Consider the following 15,376-nt stretch of genomic DNA (forward strand, 5'->3'; position numbering starts at 1 on the left):
CTGCTTCCCTTCCAATCCTTGCTGCTCTGGACCCCTCCCCCCCACCGCCACCGCCTCCCGCCCCGGTCACCATCACACCTGCCCTCACTCCCATGTCCCTTATCCCCTTCCCACATTGCTGCCAGAGGGGAAGCTCTGGGCAGGTTGCAGCCTGGAGATAGCAACGGAGAATGAGTTTACATTTAAATACGTTTTGGGGTTTTTTTTTAATGTAAGATTGGATATGGGAGCACTGAGATCATCAGAACTTTTCCAAAAAAGCAGAATCAAAAGTGGCAGGTGGCCAAGAATCAAGTCGGGGAGACAGGGAAGCGCGAGCCGTAGAGGTAAAACAGGGACCATCTGGTTCTTTGACCACAGAGCCGACGACCCCATGAACATACTGGGGGGCGGTCGGCGGCAGTGGTCCATGGGGTGGCCTGGAAAAGGAGCAAGAGGTCAGCCCTAGACGGTGGGATTCTGGGCAGGCAGAGGCAAAGGCAGAGGCAGGAGAAGCAAGAGGGCGGGTGTTCGGTTTGGAAGACATCCCTAAAATCATTGTGGAGAACGTGCCAGGTCCCATTCAGACCAGCTATTTCTCCCTCTGATCTTGGCTGGCTAGGTGTGAATTGTTGGTGGCCACAGACCTCTGGCCCTCCCCGCGGCTCCCTGTCTGTCCTGCTGCCTGGGGGCCAAGGGAAGAACGCAGAAGGGCTCGGGCTGCCCCCCCCCCGCCCAGTCTGCCCTGCTGCTCTCTCTCGCAGCCTTACGCATGGAGGCACAGAGAGGCATGTGTGGACGGCACACCTCTCGACTGCCTGCGTCGTCGAAACGGGGCAAAGTGGCCTGCTCGAAATATCCCCTCCTTCTGGAGAAAAGAACCATGCAGAAGGCCAGTCTTAGAGATCTGTGGGGGCCTTCAGGACATTTCTTCTAAAACAGTCACCATCCTGCTCTCGCACATCCCCGTTCTCTGCCCATCTCTGATGGCTAGGAAGAATTCAGCCTTCCTGCTTCTCTGGCCAGAGGCGTCTTAGCTGTCAATTTGGTCAACACCTGAGTACGCAGATCTGATCACTCTCTTGGAAGGGCCTGAGCCCAGGTTCTCATTCTGGAAACTTCTTCTTCAGGGGCCTCTGGATATGAGAATAGATGGGTGTGGAGGGGACGCCATTCCCTCAGATCCTCCAACTCTTGCCCGTGCTCTTGTTACCCCCTTGGGGCCATCCCAGGGCCTGTAGGGCAAAATGAGGTGTGTATGGCGGGGGCCACCAGCTGGGAGAAGTTCGGGGACTCGCATATGCATGCGGTCTGGACTGGGGATGGCAGGCGGCTGCTCTAAGACCTCCTCTGTAGAATTCAACTTTCCCCAGTTGCTCGTTGTTTTTCCATCCGGGGGTCTTGGTGGACATGTGACAAGGCAAGCGGATAGCTTTCAGGACGCACACTTCAAGTCCAGGTCCCTGATCCCTGATCTGGGAGGCCTTGTGGGGGCAGCAAGATCCCTCCTACTCATGGAACACTAAGGAAGTGGGAGGAGCCAGGTTGGTACCCCTGGAAGGCATTCCAGCTCTGCCATTGGTTTGCTGTGTGGCTCCAGAGAGTAGCTTAACCTCTCTGTGCTGGGACCTCATCGAAGGTGTCAGGATAATGATAGGCCCCTTCCAAAGCTACTGGGGGCTCTGGTAGAGGATGGAGTACAGGATCTGCTCAACACACCTGACTTCTCCAGGGTTGGAGATGAAGATCTGACCTGTAGACCTCACTTTCCTGATGCCCAGAGCCCTGACAGGATATGAATGACTCCTAAGGGCAACACAGGGGTAATGAGGAAAGGGCTTACTCCACTCCTCGGAGAGCCTGGCCCTCCCCAGAAGCCAGCCTCCACCCAGCTCTCTCCAGCCAAGCTCTCCCAACCCCCTCGGGCATATCCTACTTTCTCTTTCTCTTTGCAATAACTTGGTCCTGCTGCCCCACCCAAGGGCAGCTCTGCCCAGGGCGGGGCATCTCAGAGAAGAAGAGAAGGTGGGTCTGAGCCCAAGGAAGTGCAACCATCCGAGGTCCCTCCCACCCCTAAAGCCAAAGCAGGAAGGAGGTGGGGCATCCAGGGAGGCAGCCAGCAGCCCGGGGAGGTCACTCCAGATTGGGGCTTTCCCAAAGCAAGGCCAGCGAGAAGTATAGAGCCCTGGTGCCCCAGACAAAGGGCAGGGCTAGGACAAGCCAGCTGAGGAGAGGCAGCTGCATAGGAACTCCCAAGGTCAGGTAAGTCTGGAGGAAAGAAGGTGGGTGGGAGTCCACAGAAGCACAATCAAGCTAGGGCCTCCCACCCCAGCTTTTGTCTGGCAGGAAGAGGGTGGGTCCACCACTCAGACTACTGTGGGAGGACACTCACAGATACAGGGCTTTCCCAAGGCCAAGAGCAGCCTTGTGAGAGGGAAGTGGAGCTGGAGACCCAGGGCTCAGGCCAGGATGGGACGAGCCTGCCAAGGAGCGTGGGATGGGGCTGCAGGGACCAAGTACCACTGCTCGCTTGGCTCTCTGCCTCCTTCCTCCTCCCAGCCCCACTTCTCTCCCTCTTTGACACCTAATCATTCCATCCGCAGGGTCTGTTCCTGCCTCTGACCTGCAGGCCCGCCTGGGCAGGTGCCCATCCCCCCAACCCCCCACCCCAACCCCTGCTGCCTCCACATCCTGTCTCTGCCTGTGGCCCTATCCCCTAGGCCCATCCCCTAGGCGTGGCCCCTGGGTCTTCCTAAAGCACTTTATTTAAGCTTAGTTGTAGACTTTAGTTAGAGACTTTAGATTCAAGGATGATTGAGACAATTGTTGGAGTCAGCTATAAAAGCATATTTATACATTTTATTTTAAAAACTTGCACAGTTTTGCAAAGAATGCTCTAATTTCTGTAACCGATCTGAGCAAGAGTTCATCTGCCTGATGCTCAGGAAGCCAATAAAGAACTGACACTGGGTTTCTGTGCTGAAGAGACAGGCTAGTTACTGGTGTGGTGTCACCCAGGAGAACTGGGAGCTGATGCTCAAAGGTCCTAAACTCCCCGATGGTTTGCAAGTAAGGGTGTTTAAGGGCAAAAATTCAGGGTTAGGGGTCCAGGCTCATGGGTTCTTCTGATTGATTGGGGATTAGGTAAACTTCAAGATTGATTAACTTGTCTTTCTGGTACCAGCCGGTCTGGTTTCATCCAGATTGTGGTCAGTGGTCCTACTGCTTCCCTGGTCCAGGTCTGAAGACCAGCTCAGCAGTGCACATCAGTGATGCTGCTTTGTTTGCAGAAGCCAAGCACCTCGTGGCTATGATGACCACATAGACAGTGTTCCCTGGGTGATGTTCATCATCTTAAGCAAAGCATCCTCTAAGTTCCCTTCGGCATTTTCCTAGCAATCTTTAACTGCGGGCGGCTTTCTGCAGATTTAGTTCTGTGGATGGTTTCATTTCTGTTCTGTGGAGGGAAAAATCCTCTCCAAGACAAGAAGATACATTGCTGGGGCGCCTGGGTGGCTCAGGTGGTTAAGCGTCTGCCTTCCGCTCAGGTCATGATCTCAGGGTCCTGGGATCGAGTCCCGCATCGGGCTCCCTGCTCAGTGCAGAGCCTGCTTCTCCCTCTCCCTCTGCTTGTGCTCTTCTGTCTATCTCTCTGTCAAATAAATAAATGAAATCTTTAAAAAAAAAAAAAAAGATACATTGTTTCCGACAAAGACACTACCAAGTGTGAAAAATTAAATTAGTCTTTAAATGCTCCTTACGAGTTGTTTCTATCATCCCTCAATTTTAGCTATTCGAGGTCAAGCTTTAACATTTGTGCTACTAAGACAGTGCACTTGTCTAAGATTTGAAATAGTTCAGCCTTGAGTGTCTGGTTTACCAGGGACTGGGGAGTTTCCCAGGACGTGGGAACTTCAGTGCTAAAATTGGGAAGCCACGGGGCAGTTGGTTGTCCTAAGTGTGCTGTGAATGGATGTTTCTGTTCTAATCTACATGCTGAGGGCAACCAGGTGCCCTGAGCGTAGCAGCTTCGGGTGAGGTCACTGGCGGGTAATCCAAGGCCACAATCCAGAGATGGCTTTTTCAATGACAGTCATCAAAATGCACCTGAAGCTTTACTAATTAGCATAAGGGGTATCAGAGATGGGTTTCCATTGATGAAATTAGTGGCTTTGTTAATTAGCATAACAGATGACAGGAATGGTCTTTTGTTGATAGAATCCGTGGTGTTTCAACAAGTTGGCTGGAAATATGGGGAAAGTATTTCTGGCCTTGCAGGAACACGGTATCCCGTAGTCTGTGCCCTGAGGAATGACACCCTTGGCTTGATTCCCGTGTCCGGTTCCAAGCGTCTGTGGTCACCTGAGCCAGACTCAGTGGTCGGCCAGGTCACGTTAGCTTTGGGTGGAGTGTCCAGAAGGAGAGTGGGCTGGGGCGCCTGGGTGGCTCAGTCGTTAAGCGTCTGCCTTCGGCTCAGGTCATGATCCCAGGGTCCTGGGATCAAGTCCCACATCGGGCTCCCTCCTCAGGGGGAAGCCTGCTTCTCCCTCTCCCCCTCCCGCTGCTTGTGTTCCTGCTCTCGCTATCTCTGTCTCTGTCAAATAAAAAAAAAAAAATCTTTAAAAAAAAAGAAGGAGAGTGGGCTGGGGCCCCATCAAGCTTCCCCAGCTCGTTCAGGCTGTTTGGCATCTGCTTGGTCAATAATGTCCACACGCAGTGGGGCTCTGCTGGTTAGAGCTCTCATGCACCTCTCTGGGGCAGGCAGGAGGGCTCTTAGTTCTGTCCACCTACTTGTATCTGCAGAGCTGACAGCGTTTATCAAAAAGAATCCCATGCACACATGCCCACATGAGCCAGGTCACTCTGCAACTGGAAAACAAGTAAGATACAAGATGGAATACTCTCTAGAGTATAATCACAACTGGGGGGAGGAAAAGCTATTTGACCTTTAGCCAAGGTCTCTGTCACAACGCTCCCTTGGTGACAACAGTTTTTCCTGTTCACCAGCCTCTCTGTGCTTTGTACAGACAGTTAAGATTGTGATGCCCACGCCTAAGCAAAGAGCAGAGAGTTAGAAGAATTACTAGTGCAGCCCCTCCATCCCCAAAGAGAAGGGTTGTGGCATTGGACATCAGGGTTGAGATGTCCGTGGGACCTGAACAGAGGGGTCTGGGGCACAGGACAAAGATGGGTGAGCCAAAAAGTTCTGATGTCAAGTTCTCAGGGTGGGGCCCCCCAGCCAGCCCAAGGCACCCCGCCTGCAGTGACCTCCAGTGTGGGCATGGCGGGTGCTCCACCAGACTGGAGGTGGGGCTGTGTACAGGTGGGAGAGCTCACCCTCTTCCTTCCCCCTTCCCAGCCCTCCTGGACAACAAGGAAAGAGGAGAATGTCCCTTCCCTCCCCACCCCAGGGGCCCAAGTGGACCAAGGAGTTGGGTTCAGAAGGTGACAGAGCCTGGGGTAACACCAGAAGATGCTCTCTGCATCTTTGGTTTTCTTCCCCTTGCGCAGAACCACAATGAATCCACTACAAAAAGAAATATTCTTCTATCAGTTCGGCAACCAACCCCGGGCCCCAAAGCCCTACCACCGGAGGACGACCTACTTGTGCTACCAGCTGAAGCCACATGAAGGCCCCATAATTGCCAGAGTCTGCCTTCAAAACAAGGTGCCAGGCGGGCTGTCTGGAGACAGGGCCGGTGGGGAAAATACCGAGGCTTAACTGGGTCTGTTAGCCCTGCTTCCTGGGAACTCTCCATGGTTTTCCATGGTTTTCTCGTCCCTGGGCCTCTGCAGAAGCTCTTCCCTCCAGCAGAACGCTCTTCCTGCCCCTCTTTGAGAATATAATATTTACTTGTCCTCCGGATGTCAGTTCAGTCGCTGCTTCTGAGAAGCCAAGCGGTCTTCCAAGGACTGAGCGCTCAACCCCACCTCCAAGAACTCCCTCATACACCTGCCCTCTGCTTTTCTGCCCCCCCTTCCCACCTGCCCCATCCTGCCTCCCTCCCATTCTGACCTGCTCCTTGGGAACCCCACGTTCTAACATCTCCTGATGTCCAAAAGGCAAGGTCTGCCGAACATCTGGGAATGGTGCCATGGGGCTGTCTGTCTGCCAACCCATCTCCTCCCAGGGGGTTGGGTCTGATTCAGATCAAGCTGCAGATGATTTGGGGTGCTGAATCAATGGATGAGTGGGAGAAGGAAGGAAGGTTCTTTCCCCATCTTAGGCAAGTTCACAGGGCAGAGCCCCTTATCCCCAGTGGTGCCCTCAGTATGTGACCTTTCTTCTGTCTGGGACCCTCCCTAGAAGAAGCGCCATGCAGAAATTCGCTTTATTGACAATATCAAGGCACTACGACTGGACACATCCCAGAGATTCGAAATCACCTGCTATGTCACGTGGAGCCCCTGCCCCACCTGTGCGAAGGAACTGGTTGCGTTTGTCAGAGACCACCGCCACATCAGCCTGCGGCTCTTTGCCTCCCGCCTGTATTTCCACTGGCTCAGGGAGAATAAGAAGGGGCTGAAGCGTCTGCACGCATCCAGGATCCCAGTGGCTGTCATGAGCTCCCTGGGTAGGGAGAGGGCAGAGCTGTCAGGGGATGGGAGGGTTTGCAGCTCCAAGAGAGAAAAGCCACTGGGGGAGGGGGGGTTCCTGGACCAAAAGGTGGTGGCCCAGCTGAGGCCCAAGCTGTGACACCACCAGGAAGGGCAAAGGAAGGAGGGGTCCCTGGAATTGCAGGGTGCACGCTTGTGGCTTTGCTGCCCCTGGGGCCTGACTGCCTTCCCTCTTCATCTCAGAGTTTGAGGACTGCTGGAAGGAGTTTGTGGACAACCAGGGCAAGCCTTTCCAGCCCTGGAACAAGCTGGAACAGTACAGTGAAAGCATAACCCGTCGGCTCCGGAAGATCCTTGAGGTGAGAAGCTGTCCTGATGCAGGCGCCTGCCCCCCCCTCCCCTGTGCCCCCTCATCCCAGCTCCAGCGCCCCCTTGTCTCTGTCCCTCCTCTCCTTGCTCTCTGTCCCCACTGTCCCCCTACACCTTTCTCTTTTCTCCCAACACTCTTCCCGTCACCCCAACAGGGGCTCCCAGTTCCTTCCTTGTCTCCCTTTTCTTAGGATCTTGTCTGTTTTCTGGTTCCCTCGAGACCTCCCTGGCCCTCTTTGACCCGGCTCTTCATGTCCCCTCTCCTTTGCTTGCTCCCCGCACCGTTGGCTGCCAATGACACTTCTAATTATTCTCTTTCTCTCTCAGCAGCCACAGAATGATTTAGAGAATGAATTCAGAAATTTGCAACTTCAATGACCATCAACCCCCTACCCCGTTCCTGGAGCAGTCTTGATGCTTCATAAACTGCTGACTTTTAGGAGCAACTTGTGAGTTCCACAGGCATACCTGAGCCTCCCCCGAGTCCAGAAAACCTTCCTTGCCTCCTTCATTCTTTTGTTTCTTTTTTTTTTTCTTAAATAAGTGGGTATATATTTTTATAACTGAAAAGATAAAAATAATTTTTAAGTTTGTAAAACTTGGGTTATTTTCTAAAAGGGAGATCAGGACTTTCCCTCATAAAAAATGAGTATAAAGGACTTTTTATCCTACTGCACCAAGAAAAAAACGTATTTGAGAATTCCCTCTAAAGTCTAGAATAGTTGGGGGCGCCTGGGTGGCTCAGTTGGTTGGGCGACTGCCTTCGGCTCAGGTCATGATCCTGGAGTCCCGGGATCGAGTCCCGCATCGGGCTCCCTGCTCGGCAGGGAGTCTGCTTCTCCCTCTGACCCTCCTCCCTCTCATGTGCTCTCTCATTCTCTCTCTCTCAAATAAATAAAAAAAAAAAAATTTAAAGTCTAGAATAGTTGGATCATTTTATCATCCCAATATTCTCTGTTCCTTCTGAGTATCTACTGTGTGTCTAAATAAATAAGATAAAACTGTTGAGTGCATGCAGTTGCTCACTGAATTGCTTGGGGGGATAAATAAAACCAGTTGGACAGTGTTATTCGGTGTTCTTCATTGAAGCAATAAGCACCAACTCCAGCCAATTAAAACAAGAAAAAAAATTTGTTAAAAAGATGTTGGGTGGCTCCTTGAAGCTCTAGGAAAGAGGGAGAGCTAGATTTGGAGGCTTCCAAGCCAGGAAGGAGCCCCCAAACTATGCTGCAGAGCTGGTCTGATGAAGGTGGCGCTGCCCATGGCAGCGTGCACCCTGCATATCAGCCGCACTTGGAAGCTGGACGCTGACCTGGAGCCCCTGCCTTGGCTGTCTCTATTGCCAACACCCCCACCCAGAATGGAGAAAAGAGAAGAAAGGAGTGACAATAAATAATGAACACAGCAGGGGCATGGATGGCTCAGTCTGTTGAGCGTCAGACTCTTGATTTCCACTCAGGTCATGACCTCAGGGCCATGAGATCAAGCCCCGAGACAGGCTCTGCGCTGGGCGTGGAGCCTGATTAAAATTCTCTCTCTCCCCCTCTCCCTCTGCCCCTCCCCGCCACCCCCCACCCCACTCACGCATGCACACACTCTCTCAAAAAAAAAAAAATGAACATGGTATAAGATGAAAAGAGTAAAATCAAGGGTATTACACTAAATATGAACAGAACAAATTCTTCCATGCTATTTCCAAGAAGCACTCTTAAAAAAAAACAAAGGAAACAGATTGAAAATAAAAGGGTTAAACAAAGATACCAGGCAAATCAAAATTTAAGGAGAAAGCAACAGTGAAACTATCACACAAGGTACACTTTAATGAATCAAACAGGTTAAAGAGGGACTTAGCATAATGGCACAAAGGAACAATGAAAGAATAAAATAATCATAAACTTGTATGTGCCAAACAACGTAGCAGCCAAATACATACGTAAAGGGAAAATGACTGGAAACTGACTCAGGCCTGCCATGTAATCCTATTCCCCCCTTTGCCACTTTTTTAGTCTCTCTTGAAGCTAGGGGTGGCCAGTTAGGACTAATCAAATGTAAGAAAATATCTACTAGGAGAGCTCTCTGGTTTTGTTTTTGCCAGGCAAGTAGGGTCTCATCGCCCTGTCCCTCCCTTGTTTTTCCTGCCTGTGAGTGGGAGAGAACATGTGGCAGTTATTTTGCAACCATAAGATGATGCACATGAGGACAAAGAGCCAACATGTTGAGGATGATGAAGCAAAAAGCCAGAAAAAGCATGAGTCTCCAATAACATTGTTAAGCCACTGAAATAATATCTACCCTAGAAATACCTACCTCCAATCTCCCTTTTAAATAAGATAATAAATATCTGCATCATTTAAGTCATTGTTAGTCAAATATTTTGTTATTTATAGCTGAATGAGCCCTAAGTGAAGTAATTTCAAACTCACATCTAGAGAACACAGCAAAAGCTATACTCAGAAGGACACCTGGCTGGCTCAGTTGGTAGACAGAACATGCAAGTCTTGATCTCAGGGTTATGAGCTCAAGCCCATGTTGGGACTAGAGTTTACCTATAAAAAAAAAAAAAATTGACTAAGTGGCTTGACTTAAGGGCTGTTTAGAAAAAGTGGCTTTGGCGTGCATGGGTGGCTCAGTTGGTTAAGCATCTGACTTTTGGTTTCAGCTCATGTCATGATCTCATGGGTTGTGGGATTGAGCCCTGCATGGGGCTCCATGCTCAGCAGGGAGTCTGCTTGAAGATTCTCTCCATCTGCCCCTCCCCCACTCTCTCTTGCTCTCTAAAATAAATATATCTTTTTTAAAAGTGGCTTTAAAATAAAAGCTATACTCAGAAAAAAAAAAGAATAGACTGAGTTTTTTCATTACCAAAAAATATAGTAATTTACTACCCCTTTTAAGAAATTAGAAAAAGCAATCACAGACCTGTACCACTGAAATAAATAATACATTATATGTTAATAAAAAAAAGAAATTAGAAAAAGCAATGAAAGAAACCAGAGATAGGAAATTAATAAAGATCAAAGGTGAAGTTAATTAGAATATTTTAAATGGTAGGAAGGACAAATAAATCCAAAAATCTGTTCCTTGAAAAGACCAAGGAAGTAGATAAATCCAGAAAGAACCCAAAAAAAGAATAAGGACAAGAAAAATATACAAGATAAAGTATGAGGAAAGAAATATAACTCTGATATAAAAAAGACTAGAGGGCGCCTGGGTGGCTCAGTTGGTTAAGTGACTGCCTTCGGCTCAGGTCATGATCCTGGAGTCCCGGGATCGAGTCCCGCATCGGGCTCCCTGCTCGGCAGGGAGTCTGCTTCTCCCTCTGACCCTCCCCCCTCTCATGTGCTCTCTCTCTCCTCTCATCCTCTCTCTCAAATAAATAAATAAAATCTTTAAAAAAAAGACTAGAAAAATTATAAGAGAATATTTCATGTGAATTTATAGAAACAAATTTGAAAAACTTGAGGAAATGAATAATTTCCTGGCCAAAAAAATTTAACAAAACTGACCCAAGAAATCAAAGACTTCTATAGACCTGTTCTCATGGAGGAAATTGGAATAATTAAAGATCTAGCACTAAAAAAAAAAAAAAAGACAAAAAATTAAAAAAAGGACCAATTGTATTCAAAAGTCTTTTTATCACACTTCTAAAGAATATATAATTTCAGTGTTAATAAGAGATTACAAGTTATAGGAAAATTTCTCCCAATTCATGTTGTAAAGAAACAGCCTTAATACAAAAACTGATAAAGATAATACCCCAAAACAAAGAACACTAAATTCCCCAAGTCAATATCACTTATGAATATAGATGCAAAAGTTATAAATCAGATATTCACAAATCTGGTTGGCTTGGTCGGTGGAGTGTGCAACTCTTGATGTTGGGGTTGTGAGTTCCAGCCCCACGATGGGTGGAGAGATTACTTAAAAAATAAAATATATATATATATATATTTTTTTTTTTAAAGATTTTATTTATTTTTTAGAGAGCGAGTGAGAGGGAAACAGCATGAGAGGGGAGAGGGTCAGAGGGAGAAGCAGGCTCCCCGCCGAGCCGGGAGCCCGATGTGGGACTCGATCCCAGGACCCCGGGATCATGACCCGAGCCGAAGGCAGACGCCTAACCATCTGAGCCACCCAGGTGCCCCAAAAATAAAATATATTTTTAAAGATTTTATTTAGGGGCCCCTGAGTGGCTCAGTCAGTTAAGCAGCTCACTCTTGATTTCGGCTCTGGTCGTGATCTCAGGATCCTGGGATTATGACCTGAGCCAAAGGCAGACGCTTAACCTACTAAGCCACCCAGGCGCCCCAAAAATAAGTTAAAAAAAAAAAACTACAAATAGAATCAACAGCACATTAAGAGATTAATAATATATTACAACCATATAAGGTGTACCTCAAAAATGCAAGTATAGTTATTATATCAGGAAATAGACCAACATGATCCATTACATGACCAATTAAAGAAGAAAAATTATGTGGTATCATATCAATAAACGCTGAACAGAACTTCATAGGATTCGGCCATCATTAAAATACTAAGCAAAAATAAAAATAAAAATAATAAAAATAAATAAAAGATTTTTATAGAAAAAACAGCAAGAATATTATTATAAATGGTAAAACATTCAAACCATTTCAATTAAATTGGGACATGACAGGGAGGGCGCCTATCATCATTTATTCCACATTGTCTTAGAGTTCTAATGAGCGCAGTAAGACAAAGAAATTCCATAATTAGTGTGAACATTGGAAAAAACATATACATTTTCTGTTGCTGATGATTTGACACCCTCCAAACCCAAGAGACTCCAGTTTGGAGGGGGGGAAATAAGAGTAAATAAGACAGCTGAATACAGCATAAATACATAAAACCTTTTTCTCTAGATTAACAACAATCATCTAAAAATGGAAAAGGGGGAAAATATTACACTTAAGATAGCAATAAAAAGTATTAAATCTAATTCATACAAAAATCTAATTCATACAAAAATCTAATTCATACAAAAAAATTCATACAATGAACGATCTGAGAAGGAAATTAAAAAAGCAATCCCATTTGGAGTGCCTGGTGGCACAGTCGGTTAAGCGTCCAACTCTTGATTTCGGCTCAGGTCATGATTTCAGGGTCATGAGATGGAGCCCCACGTCAGGCTCCTTGCTCAGCAGGGAATCTGCTTGAGATTCTCTCTCCCTCTTCCTCTTCTCCTCTCTCTCCCTCAAATAAATAAATAAATAAATAAGAAACAATCCCATGTGATCAAAAAGAAAAAAATACTTAGGACTAAACTTAACCAAGCAGGTATAAGGCCTATAAGTGGCCAATTACAAAATATTGCTGAACGAAATCAAGGACAATAATACCTAGAAAGATGTCTCATGTTCATGGCTTGGAAAACTTAATATTGTTAAAATGTCCACAGCACCCAAGGTGATCTACAAATTCAGTGAAATCCCCATCAAAATCTTAATATCCTTTTTTTGCAGAAACGGGAAAAACCATCCTAAAATTTGTATGAAATCTTAAGAGATTGCCGTGCAAATCCCCAATTGCCATGCAAACTTAGAAAATACAGAAGTTTGGAGGAAGATGCCAAGTTTCCAAAATTAAAATCTGTATGACAATGGAAAACTTAACAGTCCCCAATGCCACAAATAAATATTGCAAATTAAAAAAAACAAAAACAAAAAGAGAGAGAGAGACCAAGCCTAATGATGGAAGATTTCAGTTTAAATCTCCTTCGAGTGCGCCTCTCAGTAAGGAAATCCGTCTAGATGACTCAGATCCTGCACTCTCAACGGGCCTGAAATATTCTGTCCATTTGGCCTGTTATTTAAGATGTCTGGAGCGGTCAAAAGAATCCATCATACCAGACTTGTAATTGCCATCTAGGTTTTAAGGAACTGTAATTAATCACATTAATAATAATGTTTAAATGTTCAAGGAAATTGATTTCCAGAGTTCTATTACTTTCATAAATTGTTCAATGCACTAAGTACCAATACAGTTGAGTGCTGCCCTCCAGGCACAGAAACCTCCTGGATGTTAAAGATAAAAAATGTATTAGTTAAATTGAGACTACCCGAAAGTAATTGGAAGCCTCCAAAGCAGGGGCTGAAACTAGCCGGGAGCGGGGGGCCTCCGAGGATGGTCTGTTCACCTCCAAGCTCCTAGGTCTCCGTTCACTTCCTCTGCCATGTGAAGGCGCCCCCTGGGTTTGTGCAGAACGGCAGCCCCGGATGGACACTTACCTCAAACAGAAAAAATCCCGATATAAGCTGCAGAGCGAGGATGACCCAGGCTGCTTCCAGCTTTCCACTCTTGTTCTCGGGATGTGTGGGGTCTTTGTCCTCGTGGCCCCAAAATGTAGTGCCATCACAATGTCGGTGTTCTGTCAGCCAGGATGGGGAAGTGGAGAAGAAAGGGGCAAAGGACCCAGCTGGCTGTCTCCTAGGAAAGGCCCCAGAAGCTGCCATTTGGCCTTTATCGTCACATCCCATTGACCAAGACTTAGTCATTTGGCCACATCTGGCAGCAAAGGACTCTGGGAAATGTAACCTTTATGTGGGATGGTCATTTAACTTGGGGAAAGTCAGGGGTTATACACTGACCAAAAAAGAGAATACATAGAGTGGGACAATTAGTCTCTGCCACGTAAGTGAGAAAGTATCTAAAAATAAATGTGAAATGTGTGTGCGCTAAGTGGGATAGCATCCCCTCCGAAATGCGTGCCCTTTTCCAGAACCTCAGAATGTGATCTTATTTGGAAATAGGGTCGTTGCAGATGTAATTATTTTAAGATGAGGTCACACTGCAGTAGGGTGGGCTTTTAATCGAATACAACCCGTGTCCTTATGAGAAGAGGGGAGACCCAGACACAGACTTGCAGGGAGAAGGGCCTGGGAAGAGCGAAGGAGAGTTTGGACCTACAAGCCAGGGAATGCCAAGGATTGCCAGCAACACCAGAAAGGGAAAGGCACCACCTAGAGAAGAGACAAGAAAGATCCTCCCTTAGAGCCTTCAGGGAAAGCGCAGCCTGTGGACACCTTGATGTCAGACTTCTAGCCTCCAGAACCAGAAAATAAATTTTTGCTGCTTGAAGAAATTCAGTTTGTGGTACTTTGTCATGGCGCCCTGGAAATGAACACAATGTATATAGAAAGAGCGTTCTTATGAACTGATGATCCCCGATTTACAAGTATTTATGTGTGGTTAGTGGGGGGATTACTATTCTCAACTGTCACTCTCAACTGTCAAACATTATGAAATGCATAGAAAAGGCCTAAGAAGAAAGATGTATACTTTATGAATATAGTTTAAAAATGTGAATAAAGGGGCGCCTGGGTGGCTCAGTTGGTTGAGCGACTGCCTTCGGCTCAGGTCATGATCCCGGAGTCCCGGGATCGAGTCCCGCATCGGGCTACCTGCTCGGCAGGGAGTCTGCTTCTCCCTCTCCCGCTCCCCCCTCTTGTGCTCTTTGTCTCTCTCACTCTCTCTCTCAAATAAATAAATAAAATCTTTAAAAAAATGTGAATAAAGGACATAAAAATAGAAGTTATATGAAGTGAGGAAAAATTTAATATCCTTACAGAAAATATTCTTTTTTTCTTTTCCTTCTATAAATTCACAGCCATCTTAACCAAAATTTCCTTTGAATTTGTTTCCATAATTTGGCCTGTCAGTTTTAATCTCAATATGAAAAGAGAAAATCTGCAAGAATAGCCAAGAGAATTCTGAAAAAGAATAACAATGTTGGGAGGGAAGAGAGATTGCCCTACGAAGTATTCTAAAACTTTAAGAATATTGAATATTAAACATACCCTAAAGCTAGAGTAGTTGAACTAGCTTACAAGGGCCCCCACTAGCCAAATCTGAGAAATTCTGAGCATTCAAGTAAATAATGATATAATGAACTATAGCCCATTGAATGAAATAGGGAGACCATGAATCCATACTAATATAAATATATAACTACACTGAAAATGTGATGAAGAGGGATGCCTGGGTGGCTCAGTCGGTTAAGCATCTGCCTTCGGCTCAGGTCATGATCCCGGGGTCCAGGGATGGAGTCCCGCATCGTCTCCCTGCTCAGCGGGAAAGCCTGCTTCTCCCTCTGCCTCTGCGTGCTGCTCCCTCTGCTTGTGCTCTTTCTGTCAAATAAATAAAACCTTTAAAAAAAAAATGTGATGGGGCGCCTGGGTGGCTCAGTCGTTAAGCGTCTGCCTTGGGCTCAGGTCATGATCCCAGGGTTCTGGGATCGAGTCCCACATCGGGCTCCTTGCTCGGCAGGAAGCCTGCTTCTCCCTCTCCCACTCCCCCTGCTTGTGTTCCTGCTCTCGCTATCTCTCTCTCTCTGTCAAATAAATAAATAAAAAAAATTTAAAAAAAAATGTGATGAAGAATCGGGGATAGTTACATAGTTTCAAATGATCTCTTCCAGAAAATAGTTCTTCATTTTGACAGAAAAAGG

The 15,376-nt window shown here is 46.8% G+C and overlaps 1 protein-coding gene across 1 annotated transcript in view; it reads left to right on the plus strand.

Annotated features, from left to right (window-relative positions):
• The window catches only part of LOC102750772 (DNA dC->dU-editing enzyme APOBEC-3), a 16,417-nt gene extending 8,445 nt beyond the window's left edge, over positions 1–7,972 (plus strand). The window contains exons 6-10 of the mRNA XM_081819005.1: positions 2,059–2,241; positions 5,491–5,647; positions 6,287–6,554; positions 6,781–6,896; positions 7,234–7,972. Of these exons, the coding sequence (XP_081675131.1) occupies positions 2,059–2,241; positions 5,491–5,647; positions 6,287–6,554; positions 6,781–6,896; positions 7,234–7,284 (775 nt within the window). The 3' untranslated portion in view covers positions 7,285–7,972. The remainder of the gene's footprint in view (positions 1–2,058; positions 2,242–5,490; positions 5,648–6,286; positions 6,555–6,780; positions 6,897–7,233) is intronic.
• Positions 7,973–15,376: the final 7,404 nt, after the last annotated feature.

This window comes from Leptonychotes weddellii, chromosome 5, assembly GCF_054177405.1.
Source record: "Leptonychotes weddellii isolate Sample4059 chromosome 5, ASM5417740v2, whole genome shotgun sequence".
In the NCBI taxonomy this organism is placed as follows: Eukaryota; Metazoa; Chordata; class Mammalia; order Carnivora; family Phocidae; genus Leptonychotes; species Leptonychotes weddellii.